General features: G+C 36.6%; 1 protein-coding gene and 1 pseudogene across 8 annotated transcripts in view; both read left to right on the top strand.

The window, feature by feature from the left end:
- USP37 (ubiquitin specific peptidase 37) overlaps positions 1 to 15,962 on the top strand; it is a 94,766-nt gene that overhangs the window by 31,830 nt on the left and 46,974 nt on the right. For all 8 annotated transcript variants that reach the window (XM_041737064.1, XM_041737057.1, XM_041737060.1 and 5 more), the window contains 2 exons: positions 797 to 881; positions 8,221 to 8,382. In XM_041737064.1, the coding sequence (XP_041592998.1) occupies positions 797 to 881; positions 8,221 to 8,382 (247 nt within the window). The remainder of the gene's footprint in view (positions 1 to 796; positions 882 to 8,220; positions 8,383 to 15,962) is intronic.
- On the top strand, positions 12,846 to 13,930 carry LOC121480804 (annotated as a pseudogene).

Raw genomic sequence — 15,962 nt, 5'->3', positions numbered from 1 at the left:
GAATTATTGCCCTAAAGCAGTTGTTTTAAGCTCAGCTTGTACCCTGTTTTTACAAAAACTAAAAGACTGTCCACGAATTGATGGGAATGTTTGCACATTTAACATATCTCTCTGATCCTCCTTAGAGACTCCACTATGTAGTATTAATTTAAATATTATATCAGGTGGAAATTAAATTGAAGCAAGCTAAAATATGGCATGATTTTGAGAGGTTAAGAGAATTCATTTGATTAGGACTCTAGAAACATTTTTCTTTTAGTGGTTCGGGATTGTGATATTCTTCTACAGAAAAAAGTAATAAAATGCGTACCTCTGAAATAATAATATATTATGTAAACTCCACTTACTGGTTTTCACCTTTTATAGTCAACCTATAGTTAGAAAACAGAATGCTTAAGTATTTTGTTAAGCCAAAAAAAAATCTTTTGCCCAAGAATGGGGTAATATAAATGAGAAATTTCTAATTTTTCATAATAGAGGTAACTGATGCTGTTTATAATGAAATAAATTGAGAAATAGAAACATTATCTAGCATTATAAAGGAAGTGAGGAAAAGTTTTAAAAAGTGGTTAAGAAATTAGCAGCAAAATTTGTAGAGCTTTTGGACAGGAGAATATTTGCTGTCCTGAACAACCTTTCCACAGTGTTTGATCTTCTAACATGAATATATATTACTTTGATGAAAAGAAAGGGGGAAAAGAGTTAAATATAAACAGGCCTAATGCATAATTTTATTACTAAATCAACTTGAATGGTTGATTTAAGAATTTAATTTTTCCTGTTTGGTTTTTTTTAGGGCTTTTACCTTTACAGTCATCATCCTTTTATGGCAGCAGAACTGGATCCAAGGACTACTCCTCTGGTAGCACTAACTTAGACAGGTATGGGTTGGTAATAGACCTTGTGAAGAGCTTGAGGTGCTCTCTTCAGAATATTGAATGATGAGGTCAGCTGTGTATTATGCACTAAGTGAATACCCTAATTTAAAATAATGAAACTGATGAGAATCATAGACTCATGACATTTTAGTTAAACAGTACTCTGGAAATGTTTTAGTTTTCAGATGCTTTTTCTTTTCTTTTTTTTTTTTTTTTTTTTAACATTTTTCAACAAATTAATAAACTGAGGTCTAGGTACTGAGGCCACAGGTTGTTGACTGGCAGTGCGCTCAGATTCTAAATAGTGTATTCTCCATCATGCCAAGCAGTGAACATATTAAGATCTCTTAGGCATTTTAAATTGCCTTTGTTGCCTGTGTATTTGTTAAGCTACTACCAAAAGTTAAGACATTTGCTTTAAAAAACAAGTTGCAGGAGATGCCTGGGTGGCTCAGTGGTTGAATATCTGCTTTCAGCTCAGTGCATGATCCTGGGGTCCTGGATTGAGTCCCATATTGGGCTCCCCACAGGGAGTCTGCTGCTCCCTCTGCCTATATCTCTGTCTCTCTCTCTGTGTCTCTCATGAATAAATAAATTCTTTAAAAATAAAAGCTTACACATTAGTATCTTTTTTTTTTTTTCACATTAGTATCTTTTACTGGGAAAGGCTAGTCAGAAATTTAGTTGCTGATCCTATAGATACAGATTAAATTTTTTTGAGATTTACTGAATATAAATATATGAGACAACTGCTAAGTACTTGTGGAGAAGGTATGATCTTGGAATGTAGCCTGGAGGGGTAGTGGTAAATGTAAAAAGGTAAGCGTAATAGTGGTGTATAAAGATATCCTATGTAATGACCTATTAAGTAATATTTTAGTTTTTTAGTAGAATTTAATTCAGAGTGATTAAAAAAAATCTTAATTATTGATAAAATGAGATGAAGTAAATAATTTGATATTGTATTTTTAGATATTTTCCTGTTTGGTTTCTTTGGGGCTTTTACCTTTACACTCATCATCCTTTTATGGCAGCAGAACTGGATCCAAGGACTACTCCTTGGGTGGTATTTCAAACACTTTATGACTGCAGCCGTGACTAAGTTATTTGAATTTAGGAGAGAGACATATATCTGCTTATTAGAAGAATCTTAAAGGAGTCTAGGTTTTTAAAAAACTTAAATTTAGTTATATAGTACGAATTTCTTCTCAGAATAACAGAATTCATTGTATATAGGAATGGCTGAAGAAATAAATTTTCTTTAATGCAAAACTGCATTCAGAGATGAAGTGAAAATTTCCAAATCAGTGAGAAAAAACTAATATTGAGAAAGACTAAAGTTTAGACACAATGGAAAACACAGACTAGAGCCAAGTATTTAGGTTTGAGTCTTCAAAGCCTAATCTCATGCTTAGGACCTGAATATGACCCCAGGCCAGAATTTAGTTTCTTATATGAAGCTGCATATCTAGAACTGTTCTCTGTGGTAATAAACCAAGGCAAAACACTTCTGTAGAATTACCTGTTTAGAACCATAGATGTGCTGCTTGCCTGATGCTCCTTGAGCAGAGAGCAAATACACAGAAATGGGAATTTCAGTGACTGGCATCTGTGTTACCTGCATAGGGGCAAGAACCTGAACCTCTAAGAACCTGAACCTGAACCTCTGAACCTCTAATGTAAAGTCCCATGCAGATTAGAGGTCGGTAACTGAGGCAACTACTAAACATGTCAAAAACAACTGATTGTGGAATGCAGCACAGAGAAAAGGTGGCAAATGTGAAATGAAGAGGCTTATGTTGAGCTCCATTGTCTGATCTTCCATGTCTTTTTTAAAGATATATTTCTTTTAGAGAAGGCATGTGAACGGGTGGTGAGGGGGAGAGGCAGAAGGAGAGGGAGGGAGATAATTTTTTTTTTTTTAAGATTTTATTCATTCATGAGAGACAGAGAGAGAAAGAGGCAGAGACATAGGCTTCTCCTCACAAGAAGCCTGATGTGGAACTTGATCCCAGGACCCCGGGATTACACCCTGAGCCAAAGGCAGAGACTCTCAGCTGCTGAGCCACCCAGGCATCCGGGAGGGAAATAATCTTAAACAGAATCTGCACCAAATGCCTAGGTCAGTGTGGGACTTGGTCTCACAACTCTGAGATGATGACCTGAGCCGAGACCAATAGTCAGATGCTTAATCAATTAAGCCACCAGGGCACCCCCATCCTCCATGTCTTAGTAGTATTTTGGAGAAAATAAGACCCAAGGAAAATAAAGACCAGGAATTTGTCAGAGAAATAATGGATGCAAATGATGAAAGTCCACAACCTTGAAAAGCTTCAACAAATGCCAAACAGCAGATACAAAACAAAAAAATCCACATTGTACATGAAATTTTAAAAGCTACTTGAAGGAAAATATGTCATTTAAAAACGGAAAAGAGATGACAACAATAGAAACAGAAGATACTGGAGTAATAGCATCAAAGAATTCTGTATTAGAGAATTCTAATTAAATTATAAATCAATTATAAATAAGATAATTATATATAAAATTATATAAAATATAAATAAATTATAATTTAAAATGCAGACAAATGCTGTTTTTAGATAGAGACGATTTATTCTGCAAGAAGCAAACTGAACCAAGGAAGGAGTGAAAATATCTGTGAGCAGAATTATAGAAGCATATATAAAAATCTAAATACTTTCAAAATCCTTCTGTATAATTAATAAGTGCATATGGTAGAAATTTCAGAAGTTACAGGGTGCATACAGTGGAAAGTAAATCTCCCTTTCTTTTCTGATTCCTAGTTGTTTATCTTTCCAGAGGCAACTATTATGACTAATAGCCACTTAGGGTTATTCTGTACATCTGAATGGTTTGATAGTTTTTTATAAAATGAGGATACAATAGGATTGAAAGCAAAAGAATTACTAGACAATAAGAAATAGAGAAGTGGGGAAGAGTGTAGGGAAATTAAACATTTTAAGTTCCTTTTGAGGACTTAAATTGCATGTATTAAAGAGTTAAAGATGACTTCCACTTCTGGCCAAAATGGAATAAGGACCAAATTTGCCCTCCTTCATGAAACAACTGAGGACCTGGACAAAACACATGAAACATTAATGGATCTCAGGACATTGGACATGAGGCAGTGAAGGACAGAGATCCATGAGAGATGGGAAACAAATGAAATTAATTTTATGACTGCTCCAGCTTGCTTCCTGGAGAAAGTTCCCAGGCTGCCACACAGGAGAGGGAACCAAGCAGAGCCCTGTTGCTCTTCCTGAGTTGAGGAAATGGAGCTAGGAGTCCTGGAAGGCCAAGGCATCTGGAACTCTCAGAACAGAGACCAGAGGGGATAACGGCACAGAGAAAGAACTGCAGAGATCTGCAGAGGGTCCCCCTGGGTATTCAGTTGACTTCTGATCAACATATACAGGTAAGTAAACTAGCCAAGGCCTGGGACGGAATCACCCACAGGATCTAAGTGAATAATACTTGGGAGTTCACATAAAGCCAGGCATCATTCTTGTTCCTAATAGTAGGCATTTGCACACTAAGAAAGGTCGTACCTCATTAGTAAGGAGATCTATCCCTGGACTAACTGCTGCTCAGTTTACACATAACCTTAAAAGCAAGACCCCAAAATCGTACCTTTTCCAGGTAACCTAACCACATCTCAGAGCAAAATTCCAGAATGTTTATAGAAATCAAAAATACCTAGCACCCAATAAAATAAAATTCTCAATGTCTGGCATCCAAGAAAACATACTAGGCATACAAACAAATGGGAAAATACAACTCATGGAAGAGAAAAATTAATAAATACTCAGAAATGACATAGGTGATAGAATTAGTACATGGGGGCAGCCCCGGTGACACAGCGGTTTAGCGCCGCCTGCAGCCCAGAGCCTGATCCTGGAGACCCGGGATCAAGTCCCACTTTGGGCTCCCTGCGTGGAGCCTGCTTCTCCCTCTGCCTCTCTCTCGCTCGCTCTGTATCTCTCATGAGTACATAAAATAAAATCTTAAAAAAAAAAAAAAAGAATTAGTACATGGATATTAAAGTTATTAGTCCAAATAAGTCATGATGTTAAATACAAATATATTCCAGTTAGAGAAAGATTGGATTTTATTTTTTTGAAAGATTGGATTTTAAAGGAAGAAAAATAATCTATATACTATTTAAAAGAAACAACTACAACATAAAGATGAAGAAAGGTTGAGAGTGAAAGAATGGAAGCACATATACCTTGCACTGTTCAAACCACAGTGTTTAGTATTGCACAGTAAGAGATGCAACTGTTAGAAAGCTAATGATAAGTTTTAAGGTAGGGGCACCTGGCTGGCTATCAGTAGAGCATGTGACCCTTAATCTTGGGGTTGTGAATTCCAGACTTGCATTGGGTTGTAGAGAATACTTATAAATAAAATCTTAAAAAAAAAAAAATCTAAGGAGATTAAAGACCTAAATAAGAATTAAAACTTTTAGGAGAAAATAATAGGAAAATATTCTGTGATCTAATAGAATTATAGAATTAAAAAAAATTTTTTTTAATTAAAAAAAAAGAATTATAGAATTAATTCTTAAGACACAAAAATTGAAACCATAAGGCAGCAACCAGGCAGCCCAGCTTCACAAAGACTTTCCTTTATAGGCCTGCCACCAGGATGCTCAAGAGGAAAGTCAGCTCTGTGTGTGGGTGTGTGTGTGGCGGTGGGGGCAGTGAAGGAGGGGAAACCTGTGCCTGCAAAAGTAGAAACAAAGCCAAAAAGGCAGTAGGAAAGAATAAATCTTCAGATAAAAAGTGCAAAGAGGGAAAAGGGGAGCAAAATGGGCTTAAAGTGGCTAATCAAGAAACAAAAGACTTACCTGCAGAAACAGAAATGAGCACCCGCGTAGGGTAGCTCAGTTATGTGTCTGCCTTCAGCTCAGGTTGTGATCCTGGGGTCGAGCCCCATGTCAGGCTCCCTGCTCAGTGGAGAACCTTCTCCCTCTCTCTGTGCAGCTCTCCCTGCTTGTGCTCCCTCTCTCTCTCTCTCTCTCTCTCTCTGTTAAATACAGAAAGTCTTTTAAAAAATACATACACAAAAATGGAGAATCTAAAAATGAGAATCTAGCCACAGATGAAGCAGGAGACAGAGAAGACACATCTGATTAATATCATATACCATGTCTTGGGCAGCCTGGGTGGCTCAGCGGTTTAGCGCCGCCTTCAGCCCAGGACCTGATCCTGGAGACCCAGGATCGAGTCCCATGTCGGGCTCCCTGCATGGAGCCTGCTTCTCTCTCTGCCTGTGTCTCTGCCTCTCTCTCTGTCTCTCACAAATAAATAAATAAAATCTTTAAAAAATATATATATATCATATACCATGTCTTATCAGTGGTCTGTGTTTCCCTTGTACAATCTAGAGGAATATTTTAATCAACTATTTTATAGATGTAAGGTTTTCAGTAGCTCTAGAAACATTTTTAAGAAGGAGAGGATCTCACCTCATCCCATTTTTTTAAGTGTAAATTTTTTTTAAGAGGTAAAATCATTTGCTGGTTGTTTCTTGATACAACCAGAAAATAGTGGGATATTGAATATGGGGGGCTTTGATTGTCTTGGGTGTCAGCTCAACATTCCATAGATGGAGTAGTTTTTCTATCCTTTAATATCAAGCATACTAAATGGCCATTTAGTATTTTAAATTACTTTTTTTTTTTTTTTTTTAATTCACGAGAGACACAGAGAATGAGGCACAGAGACACAGGCAGAGGCAGAGAGAGAAACTGGTTCCATGTGGGGAGCCCGATGCGGGACTCAGTCCCAGGTCGAGATCACTCCCTGAGCTGAAGGCAGATGCTCAACCACTGAGCTACCCAGGTGTCCCTAAATTACTTCTTAACCCATGTTTTTGATAGAATTGTTTTCTAAAGAAAACCACTCCTTGATCTTGGCTCCTAGTCAGAATTTTGTGCTCTCTGTAACATGTTGGTCACTGGCAGTCCAGTTTTCCTAAGTAACTTTGTTAATGTGCTATGCAAGATTGAAAATTTGAGTATGTAGTATATATGATATAAATTATGAATCAATGGGACTTAACCGTATAACATTTGAAGCCTATCAACATTTGAAGATATTGGTACTTGATAAGAAAAATTATTATCAATTATCATAAATTGGTACTTAAGGAAGATTTGCCTTCAAATTTTAAGCTGGAAGGTCACTGGAATAATTTTTAAAAAAGAATTATAGCTGGATGATTTTTAGATTTTTGGTACGTAAAGAATTAACAAGTTGAAATGTTTACTGTTCTCAGAACAACCAATAAAAACTGAATTATGAAAAATACTGAAACCATAAAAGGTTGATAGAGATTATGTAAAAGCTAAAGACTTAGAATATATAATAGAAGATTAGAATGTGAAATATATGAAAAATCACAAATTCTTAAGAACCCAATATAAAACTAAAGATATGCAAAAGCAGTTCAGAAAAGAGCAAAGGATTATAAAAATACGTTCAACTTCAGTAGTAATCAGGAAGATGCAAAACAAAACAACAGTCGGATCAGTTTCACTCAGTAATGTAATGGAGATTATGTGAAGAAATGGAAATTTGCTATTAGTGGACATAGAAATTGGTACAGCCTTTTTGTTTTTGTTTTTTTTTAAAATATTTATTTATTTATTTATGATAGACATAGAGAGAGAGAGAGGCAAAGAAACAGGAGGAGGGAGAAGCAGGCTCCATGCCGGGAGCCCGACGTGGGACTCGATCCCGGGGTTCCAGGATTGCGCCCTGGGCCAAAGGCAGGCGCTAAACCTCTGAGCCACCCAGGGATCCCCCTGGTGCAGCCTTTTTGAAAAATGATCACAAGATCTCAAAACACTAAAAATCAAAAATACTTATTCCTAACATTTTCACTTCTAAGCATATAAACTAAAGGAAGTTCTCTAGGAGATTGTATAAAAGAGTATTTGTTGTATCACTATTTGTAATAGTGGAAAAAGTTAACTGCCAAAATGTTTTTAAGACTGGGAAAACTGATGTATCATATCCATTAAGTGAATAAAAGTAAATAACGAAGTAAAACTATATTATAGTTTTTCTTAAGTCATTAACTTAATTATTTTAATTATAGATTAGGTATAGTATCATATGCCTCTTCAGCTATCTATTGACAGATTTGCTAATTTACATTTGAGGAATTTCTCCCCAGGTAATCATTATTACTGATATTACCCCAAGTTTAGGATTTTTTTTTCCCCAGACATTGACTTTTCTGAATTTGCTAGGGGAAAAAATAGCAGGCAAAATTGTTTTGCTTAGGCACTATCTATTCTTTTTTACAGGACTAATGTTTCAGGCCAAACTCCCTCTGCCAAAAGAAGTTTGGGATTTCTTCCTCAACCAGCTCCTCTTTCTGTTAAAAAACTGAGGTGTAACCAGGATTATACTGGCTGGAACAAACCAAGAGTGCCCCTTTCCTCTCACCAACAGCAACAACTGCAGGGGTAGGTAAATTCTTAATATTTTGCTTTCTTCTTACAAAGTGATTAACTGGAGTATATATTGCTTGATGTCAAAAAAATGAAAGTCAAACTAATTACAGTTCTTTTTTTTTTTTTTTTCTAATTACAGTTCTAAAGTATGTACTTGCTTTTTAAAGATTTATCACATCCATAAATAGTGGTAACTCCATTATCCAGTCTCCTGTTTTTGAACTTTGAAAAAATACATGTATATAACATACTAATCATAAAGTAGAAAGTGTGTATTTTCTAGTTACATACACTTCATGATACTCCTAAGATAATTCAACGTTTTATGTATATCCTCCCTGTGTCGTTCATGCTTATATTTTATTAGACACATAAAGAGATCATAGTATAATAACTGTAATAATAATAGTCTTACCTGGGCAGCCCCGGTGGTACAACGGTTTAGCGCCGCCTGCAGCCCAGGGCGTGATCCTGGAGACCCTGGATCAAGTCCCACATCAGGCTCCCTGCATGGAGCCTGCTTATCCCTCTTTGCCTGTGTCTCTGCCTCTCTCTCTCTCTCTCTCTCTCTCTCTCTCTCTCTCTCTGTCTCTATGAATAAATAAATAAAATATTTAAAAAAAATAGTCTTCCCTAAAGTGTTTGTTATATGCCAAATACTGTGTCCTAAGTGTTTAAATAGATTTTTTCTTTAATTCCTTACAGTAGTTCTGTGAGCTAGATGTATCAAAAATTGGCTTTTATAAATGAAGTAATCAAGACTTAGAGAAGTTAATTTTCTCAAGGTGACAAAGTGGTACAGTAATAGTAAATCTAGTCAATTAGACTCCACTTGCAATCCCCCTTTTTTTTTTTTTTTTGAAGATTTTTTGAAGATGTGCATGAGCAGAGGGAGAGGGGGAATCTCAAACAGACTCCACACTGAGCACAGAGCCTGACACAGGGCTCAATCTCATAATCCTGAGATCATGACCTGAGCTGAAATCAAGAGCCGGATGCTCAACTGACTGAGCCACCCAGGCTTCTCTCCACTTGCATTCTTAACCAGTCTGCTGTATTGTCTTTTCCCTTCCCACTCCCATGTTGATCATTTAGATTTCCCTTTTTTAGGGCAGCCCTCGTGGCTTAGCGGTTTAGCGCAGCCTTCAGCTCAGGGCGTGATACCAAAGCCCTGGGATCGAGTCCCGCATCGGGCTCCCTGCATGGAGCCTGCTTCTCCCTCTGCTTGTGTCTTTGCGTCTCTTTCTCTCTGTGTCTCTCATGAATGAATAAATATAATCTTAAAAAAAAAAAAAGATTTCCCTTTTTACGCATTACAATCCAGGCTAGAATAAACTTTCTCATATACATATCTTTTAAAAATTTATTGGAATTTTTCTATAGCATGAGATCTTGGAAGTATATTTTCATTAAGATTAAGGAAGGCAGGGATCCCTGGGTGGCGCAGCGGTTTGGCGCCTGCCTTTGGCCCAGGGCGCGATCCTGGAGACCTGGGATCGAATCCCACGTCAGGCTCCCGGTGCATGGAGCCTGCTTCTCCCTCTGCCTGTGTCTCTGCCTCTCTCTCTCTCTCTGTGACTATCATAAATAAAAAAAAATAAAAATAAAAATTAAAATTAAAAATTAAAAAAAAAAGATTAAGGAAGGCATTTTGAAATGTTTTAAGTAATGAGTAATGTTATTATTCTTAACCAAATTACTGTCACTCAAATAAATGTTTTTGTACCAGCCTTAAGGTTATCTTTTTACTTGAATGAGTAGCATCCCCCTATTTTGGCTTATCCATAGTAATACATATGCTTCATGTCTTGGCAGATAATATAAATTTTACAGTGAAGGTATTTCACTTTCTTCTCTGTTTACCTGTTTTTTTCCTCCAAGCTTTTTTTTCCTGCACTGTTTTCTAAAATGTGTATCTTCCGGTTTAGCTCTTCATTTCCTTTGTTCTTCATTCTAATTGATCTGCCTCAAATTATCATCCTGCTTTCTCCTTACTGGACAGCATTGTTAGTATATTAGTCTTACCTATCCCACATTGTGACTATTTTTCATACATATCTTGTCTCTATGTTCACCTTGTTTACGTCATTTTCTTATTGTCTCCTCTTACGTATTTTGTGGTCTTTCTTCCTATTTTTGGTCTCTGTCATTCACTTCCTTCAGAGTCCTTTGAAATCCTCGTGAGTTACCCACTCTTGGTGCTCCAGATTCTCTGTCAACTTCCAGTATTTCTTTAATTTTTGTATGGTACCTGTACCCATCTGTACGAATACAGCTTTCCTTTTTTCAGACTTCTTCCGTGAATTAGAGTGTAGTATTTCAAGTAGGCTACTTTCTGAGGACTAAGGACTCCTTAAAAACAAAAAAAACAAAACAAACAAACAAAAAACTGATAGAAAACTGCCAGATCTAAAGGATAAAGGAGGCTACCTAATTCCAATGTTCCTTACAAATCCTCAAAAAATATAAAATGAATAAGGAAAGCAAAGAAAAGCACACATAACCTTCAGCATTACTAGGAGAGAAAGAATACCATCACCTTCAAACTGCCTTCTAGGTAGAGAAGAAAATGAAATTCCAGGACTGTTCTTATTTCCCACTGCTTTAAGCCTGTAGGTGCTAAGCTGGGGATAAGAAGCTTTAGAGATTCCATGAAACAAAAATATATAGGAGTTAGAACACTTAGATGAAGCACAGAAAAAAAAAATCACAGAAATTCAAAGGCTAACTGCTGAAATACTGAATATAAGTCTAGATCTTGGGAGTTCACAGCTCTGGTTACAAGAAAGGGACTTGAAAGTTTGTGGTATCAGAAGTAACAGTCTCAAAGAAGCATTAGATAGAGAGGAAGAAATCAGCCAAACTTGGAGACTTGGTTTAGAAGCAAAAGAAAAAAAAAAAAAATGAGAGGGAAATTAAGCATCTGACTGAAATAAAGGGTAAATAAGACCTGCCAGCCTTCCTGTTTTACCACCACCACTATCTTCAAGTAAAGAAACTGCTTTTTACTAAACTAACAGGAGAAGCTGTGCTTAAGTTAGGAACTCTCTCCATGAAGTGAATAGGAATGTACAAAAACAGACCACTTCCATACAGAATTGTATGAAAAAAAAAAAACCCATGAATCAAAATATTTAGGCCAAAAAAAATTATACTCCTAAAATCACCATGAACCATTAGAAAACTGTTGTATAGCACTCAAAACTGAATTAAATATCCTCAGACAAACATTTGAAGATATGAGAAAAGCACCATGGATCAGGAATTTAAACCTAAGAATCAGAATGGACAGATAAGAAGAAATGGCAGTTGCTTGAGCTCAGAAAATTTAGAGAAGATGACAACATCATCTCAAAATTAAGTCTAAATTAAAGGTCCCCAAGGAGAAAATAAGCTTACATGAAGATTTAATAAGGGGCTTTGAAGGAAAACCGAAACAACCAAGAGGGAGTGGGGATAAGATAAAGAAGTACAAAAATATCGAAGAGAAAGGGATTCAACTGGAAAATAGGAAAGGAAGGTCCCATATTACATATAAATAGAATCCCTAGGGAAGAAAATCAAAACTGAAACAGAACTAGTTTTTTGAGTTTTTTAGGGTTTTATATTTGAGGAATCTCTACACCCAAGGACTTGAACTTAAAACTCCAAAATCAAGAGATGCATGTTCCACTGAGCCAACCAGGTGCCCCCAGAACTAGTATTTAAAACTATAACTCAAGAAAACTTTTTAGAAATAAAATTATTGAATCTGTACATTGAAAGAGCTCTCCAGGTATTGCAAAATGGAATGATCAGAACACATCTTAACTTTTTAAAGTCTAAGTCTAGACTTTAAGAAAACTGTTAGACTTTAGACTATTAAACTTTTTTAGACATTAAAGATCAGAAATCCTCAGTGCCTGTTTCAAAAATATGAAGTAATTTTCAAGGGCAAGAGACAGACTTTTTTCAAGTCATCATTCAAAGGAAGACAACAAAAGAACATCGTTTTCAAGAAACTTAAGGAAAGAAAGGGTGAACAAAGATTTTTGTGCCAATCCAAGCTGCCAAGTATGCTGATTAGAGAAAATAGGTTTGAAATGGAAGAACTCAGAAAACTATACATATGCTCTTCCTGGGGACTCTGTAGAGTGTGAGGTTCATCTAACCAAGAGGTGACAAGGGAGACCTTGACGAAAGGTAGATGGTGAACGTTTTCTTGTATTTGGTTGTAGAGCTAAGATTAGAACAATGGTGGGAGGGGTCCCTGTGTGGTTCAGCGGTTGAGCATTTGCCTTTGGCTCAGGGCCGGATCCTGGATTCCTGGGATTGAGTCCCACATTGGGCTTCTTGCATGGAGCCTGCTTCTCCTCCCTCTGCCTGTGTCTTTGCTTCTCTTTCTATGTCTCTCATGAATAAATAAATAAAATCATTAAAAAAAAAAAAAGGAACAATGCTGGGAACACCTGGAAGCATAGTATATAAACATTATGTCTTCTATGATCGTATCTAAAAGAAAATGGAAAGAGAGAAAAGGAAAAGTAGAATAAACCAATTGTTTGTTGGTTTAGGTAATAGGTGTGATTCGAAGGATGCCTTTAAAAATGGACAGTCTAGTTCCTTTTTCTTCTGGGAACAGCATCCTAGGTGTTCAGAATGGTCCAGTGTTTGACATACTGTCATAGGCTGTCCTACAATACAGCCTCTAACAAAACTAGGCTGTCCCGAACCCCTGGTAATAGAATCATTTACCTTTATACCAAGAAGGTTGGGAAAGCACCAAAATATGCATGTGGCGTGTGCCCAAGCTGACTTTGAGGAATTCATGCTATGAGACCTAAAGTCCGTATGACATTGTCTAAAACAAAAAAATAAAAAAATAAATAAATAAATAAATAAATAAATAAATAAATAAAAAAAAATAAAACAAAACAAAAAAATATGTCAGCAGGGCCTGTGGTAGTTCCATGTGTGCTAAGTGTGCATATGACAGGATCAAGTATGCTTTCCTTATTGAGGAGCAGAAAATCATTGTGAAAGTGGTGAAGGCCCAAGCACAGAGTCAGAAAGGTAATTTAAAAATGAAGCTTTTTTGAGTAATAAAAGAAAAAAAATAAAATGGACAGTCTAGATAGTAAAATAAATGAGAGTTAATGACTCTATAGAAAAGTATAAATATAACTACTAGAACAAAAAATACAAACTTTTTTGAAACCAGAAGTATTTTTCTGAAACACACAGATAAGTAAAATTATAACTTGACAAAGTTGATCAGTTACATCAAGAAATGTGAATGGGCTTGGTGCATCGGTGGCTCAGTGGTTGATCGTCTCCCTTTGGCTCAGGTCATGATCTCCAGGGCCCTGGGATCAAGTCCTGCATCAGGCTCCCCTCAGGGAGCCTGCTTTTCTCCTCTCCCTGTCTCTGCCTCGCCCTGTGTCTCTCCTGAATAAATAAATAAAAATTTTTTAAAAAATGTGAATGAGCTAATACATTTAATAAAAAATATATTTTCAAGTTGGCTTATAAAGCCAACTCTATTATATACTATAGATACACCTGGTACAGTGACTTTTGAAGTTTAAAACTAGAAATTAAATATGAAACTAAATAGTCTGAAATTATTTTATCTTTTTATTAATTATTTCTCCCTATCTTATTCTGTATATTTGTCTCTTCTCAATTTACCTACTTTTCAAGTATCCGTATTTTGTTTTTCAACTCTCTACTTCATACAACTTTAACCTTTATCTTTATTTTTTGCTTTTGCTTTTTTTGGTTTACATTTTTCTGGGTTTTTTTTGTTTGTTTTTTTGTCTAATTTATTTCACTTAGCCTAATGCCCTCAAAATCCATCCATGTTGTCAAAAATGAAAAGATTTCAATTTTTATGGCTAAATAACATTTCCACTCCATATATGTATCGCTTTGTCTTTTCATGTTCTTCCATTGATGGACACATAGATTGTTTACATATATTGGGTGTTGTAAATAACGCTGCAGTGAACATAGTGGTACATATATCTTTTTGAGCTAATATATATTTTTTTAAGATTCTATTTATTCATGAGAGACACAGGCAGAGAGACACAGGCAGAGGGAGAAGCAAGCTCCCTTCAGGGAGCCCAATTCAGGACTTGATCCCTGAGCTGAAGGCAGATGCTCACCACTGAGCCACCCAGGAGTCCCATATTATTATTTTCTTTGAGTAAATAACCAGAAATGGAATTGCTGATCATAGGGTAGTTCTTTTTTTTTTTTTTTTAAGATTTTATTTATTTATTCATCAGAGACACAGAGAGAGGCAGACACAGGCAGAGGGAGAAGCAGTCTCTGTGCAGGGAGCCTGATAAGGATTTGATCCCAAGACTCCAGGATCACGCCCTGGGCAGAAGGGAGGCGCTCAACCACTGAGCCGCCCAGGTGTCCCAGGGTAGTTCTATTTTTAATTTTTTTATGGAACCTCCATTCTATTTTCGATAGTGGCTACACCATTTTGTAGTCCCACCAACAGTACACAAAAGTTCCTTTCTCTCCATGTCCTCACTGATACTTATTTTTATTCTTTCTGATCTCCATCCTAACAGGTATGAGGTAGTATCTCATTGTGTTTGGGGTTTTTTTTTTTTTAAGATTGATTTTTATTTATTTATTTATTTATTTATTTATTTATTTATTTATTTATTTATTTATGAGAGAGGCGGGGGTGGAGACACAGGCAGAGGGAGAAAGAAGCAAGCTCCATGCAGGGAGCCTGACATGGGACTCAATCCTTGGTTTCCAGGATCATGCCCTGGGCTGAAGGCGGCGCTAAACCGCTGAGCCACCTGGGCTGCCTCATTGTGGTTTTGATTGTGTTTCCTTGATGATTCTTGATGTTGATCTTTTCATTTATCTGTTGACCATCTGTATATCTTCTTTGGAAAAATGTTCAGATGCACTATTCACTTTTTAATTGGATCGTTTGGGTTTTTTGCTATTGAGTTATTTGAGTTCTATTTGTATTTTGAGTATTAACCTCTTAGCAGAAATATAATTTGCAAATATTTCTTCCATTTGGTAGATTGGCTTTTCATTGCAGTGACGGTTTCCTTTGCAGTGCAGAAGCTTTCTTAGTTTGATGTACTCCCATTTGTTCATTTCTGTCTTCTAATCCTTAGATACTATGTTTTTTTAATATTTTATTTATTGGGGATCCCTGGGTGGCTCAGCGGTTTAGCGCCTGCCTTTGGCCCAGGGCGCGGTCCTGGAGTCCCAGGATCGAGTCCCACGTTGGGCTCCTGGCATGAAGCCTGCTTCTCCCTCTGCCTGTGTCTCTGCCTCTCTCTCTCTCTGTCTATCATGAATTAAAAATATATATATATTAAAAATTATTTATTTGAGAGAGCAAGAGAGTGCATAAGTGGGAGGGAGCGGCAGAGGGAGAGAAAGAAGGAGAAGCAGACTCCTCACTGAGTGGGGAGCCTGATGCAGGGCTTGATCCCAGGACCCTGAGATCATGACTTGAGCTAAAGGCAGACACTTAAACAACTGAGCCACCTAGGTGCCCTTAAGATATTATAATGAACAGTATAGACTTGTTCATGTAGTACACAAAAGGTTACAAACCA

The sequence above is a fragment of the Vulpes lagopus genome, chromosome 22 (genome assembly GCF_018345385.1).
Source record: "Vulpes lagopus strain Blue_001 chromosome 22, ASM1834538v1, whole genome shotgun sequence".
NCBI lineage: Eukaryota > Metazoa > Chordata > Mammalia > Carnivora > Canidae > Vulpes > Vulpes lagopus.
This window is presented reverse-complemented; position numbering and strand designations above follow the sequence as displayed.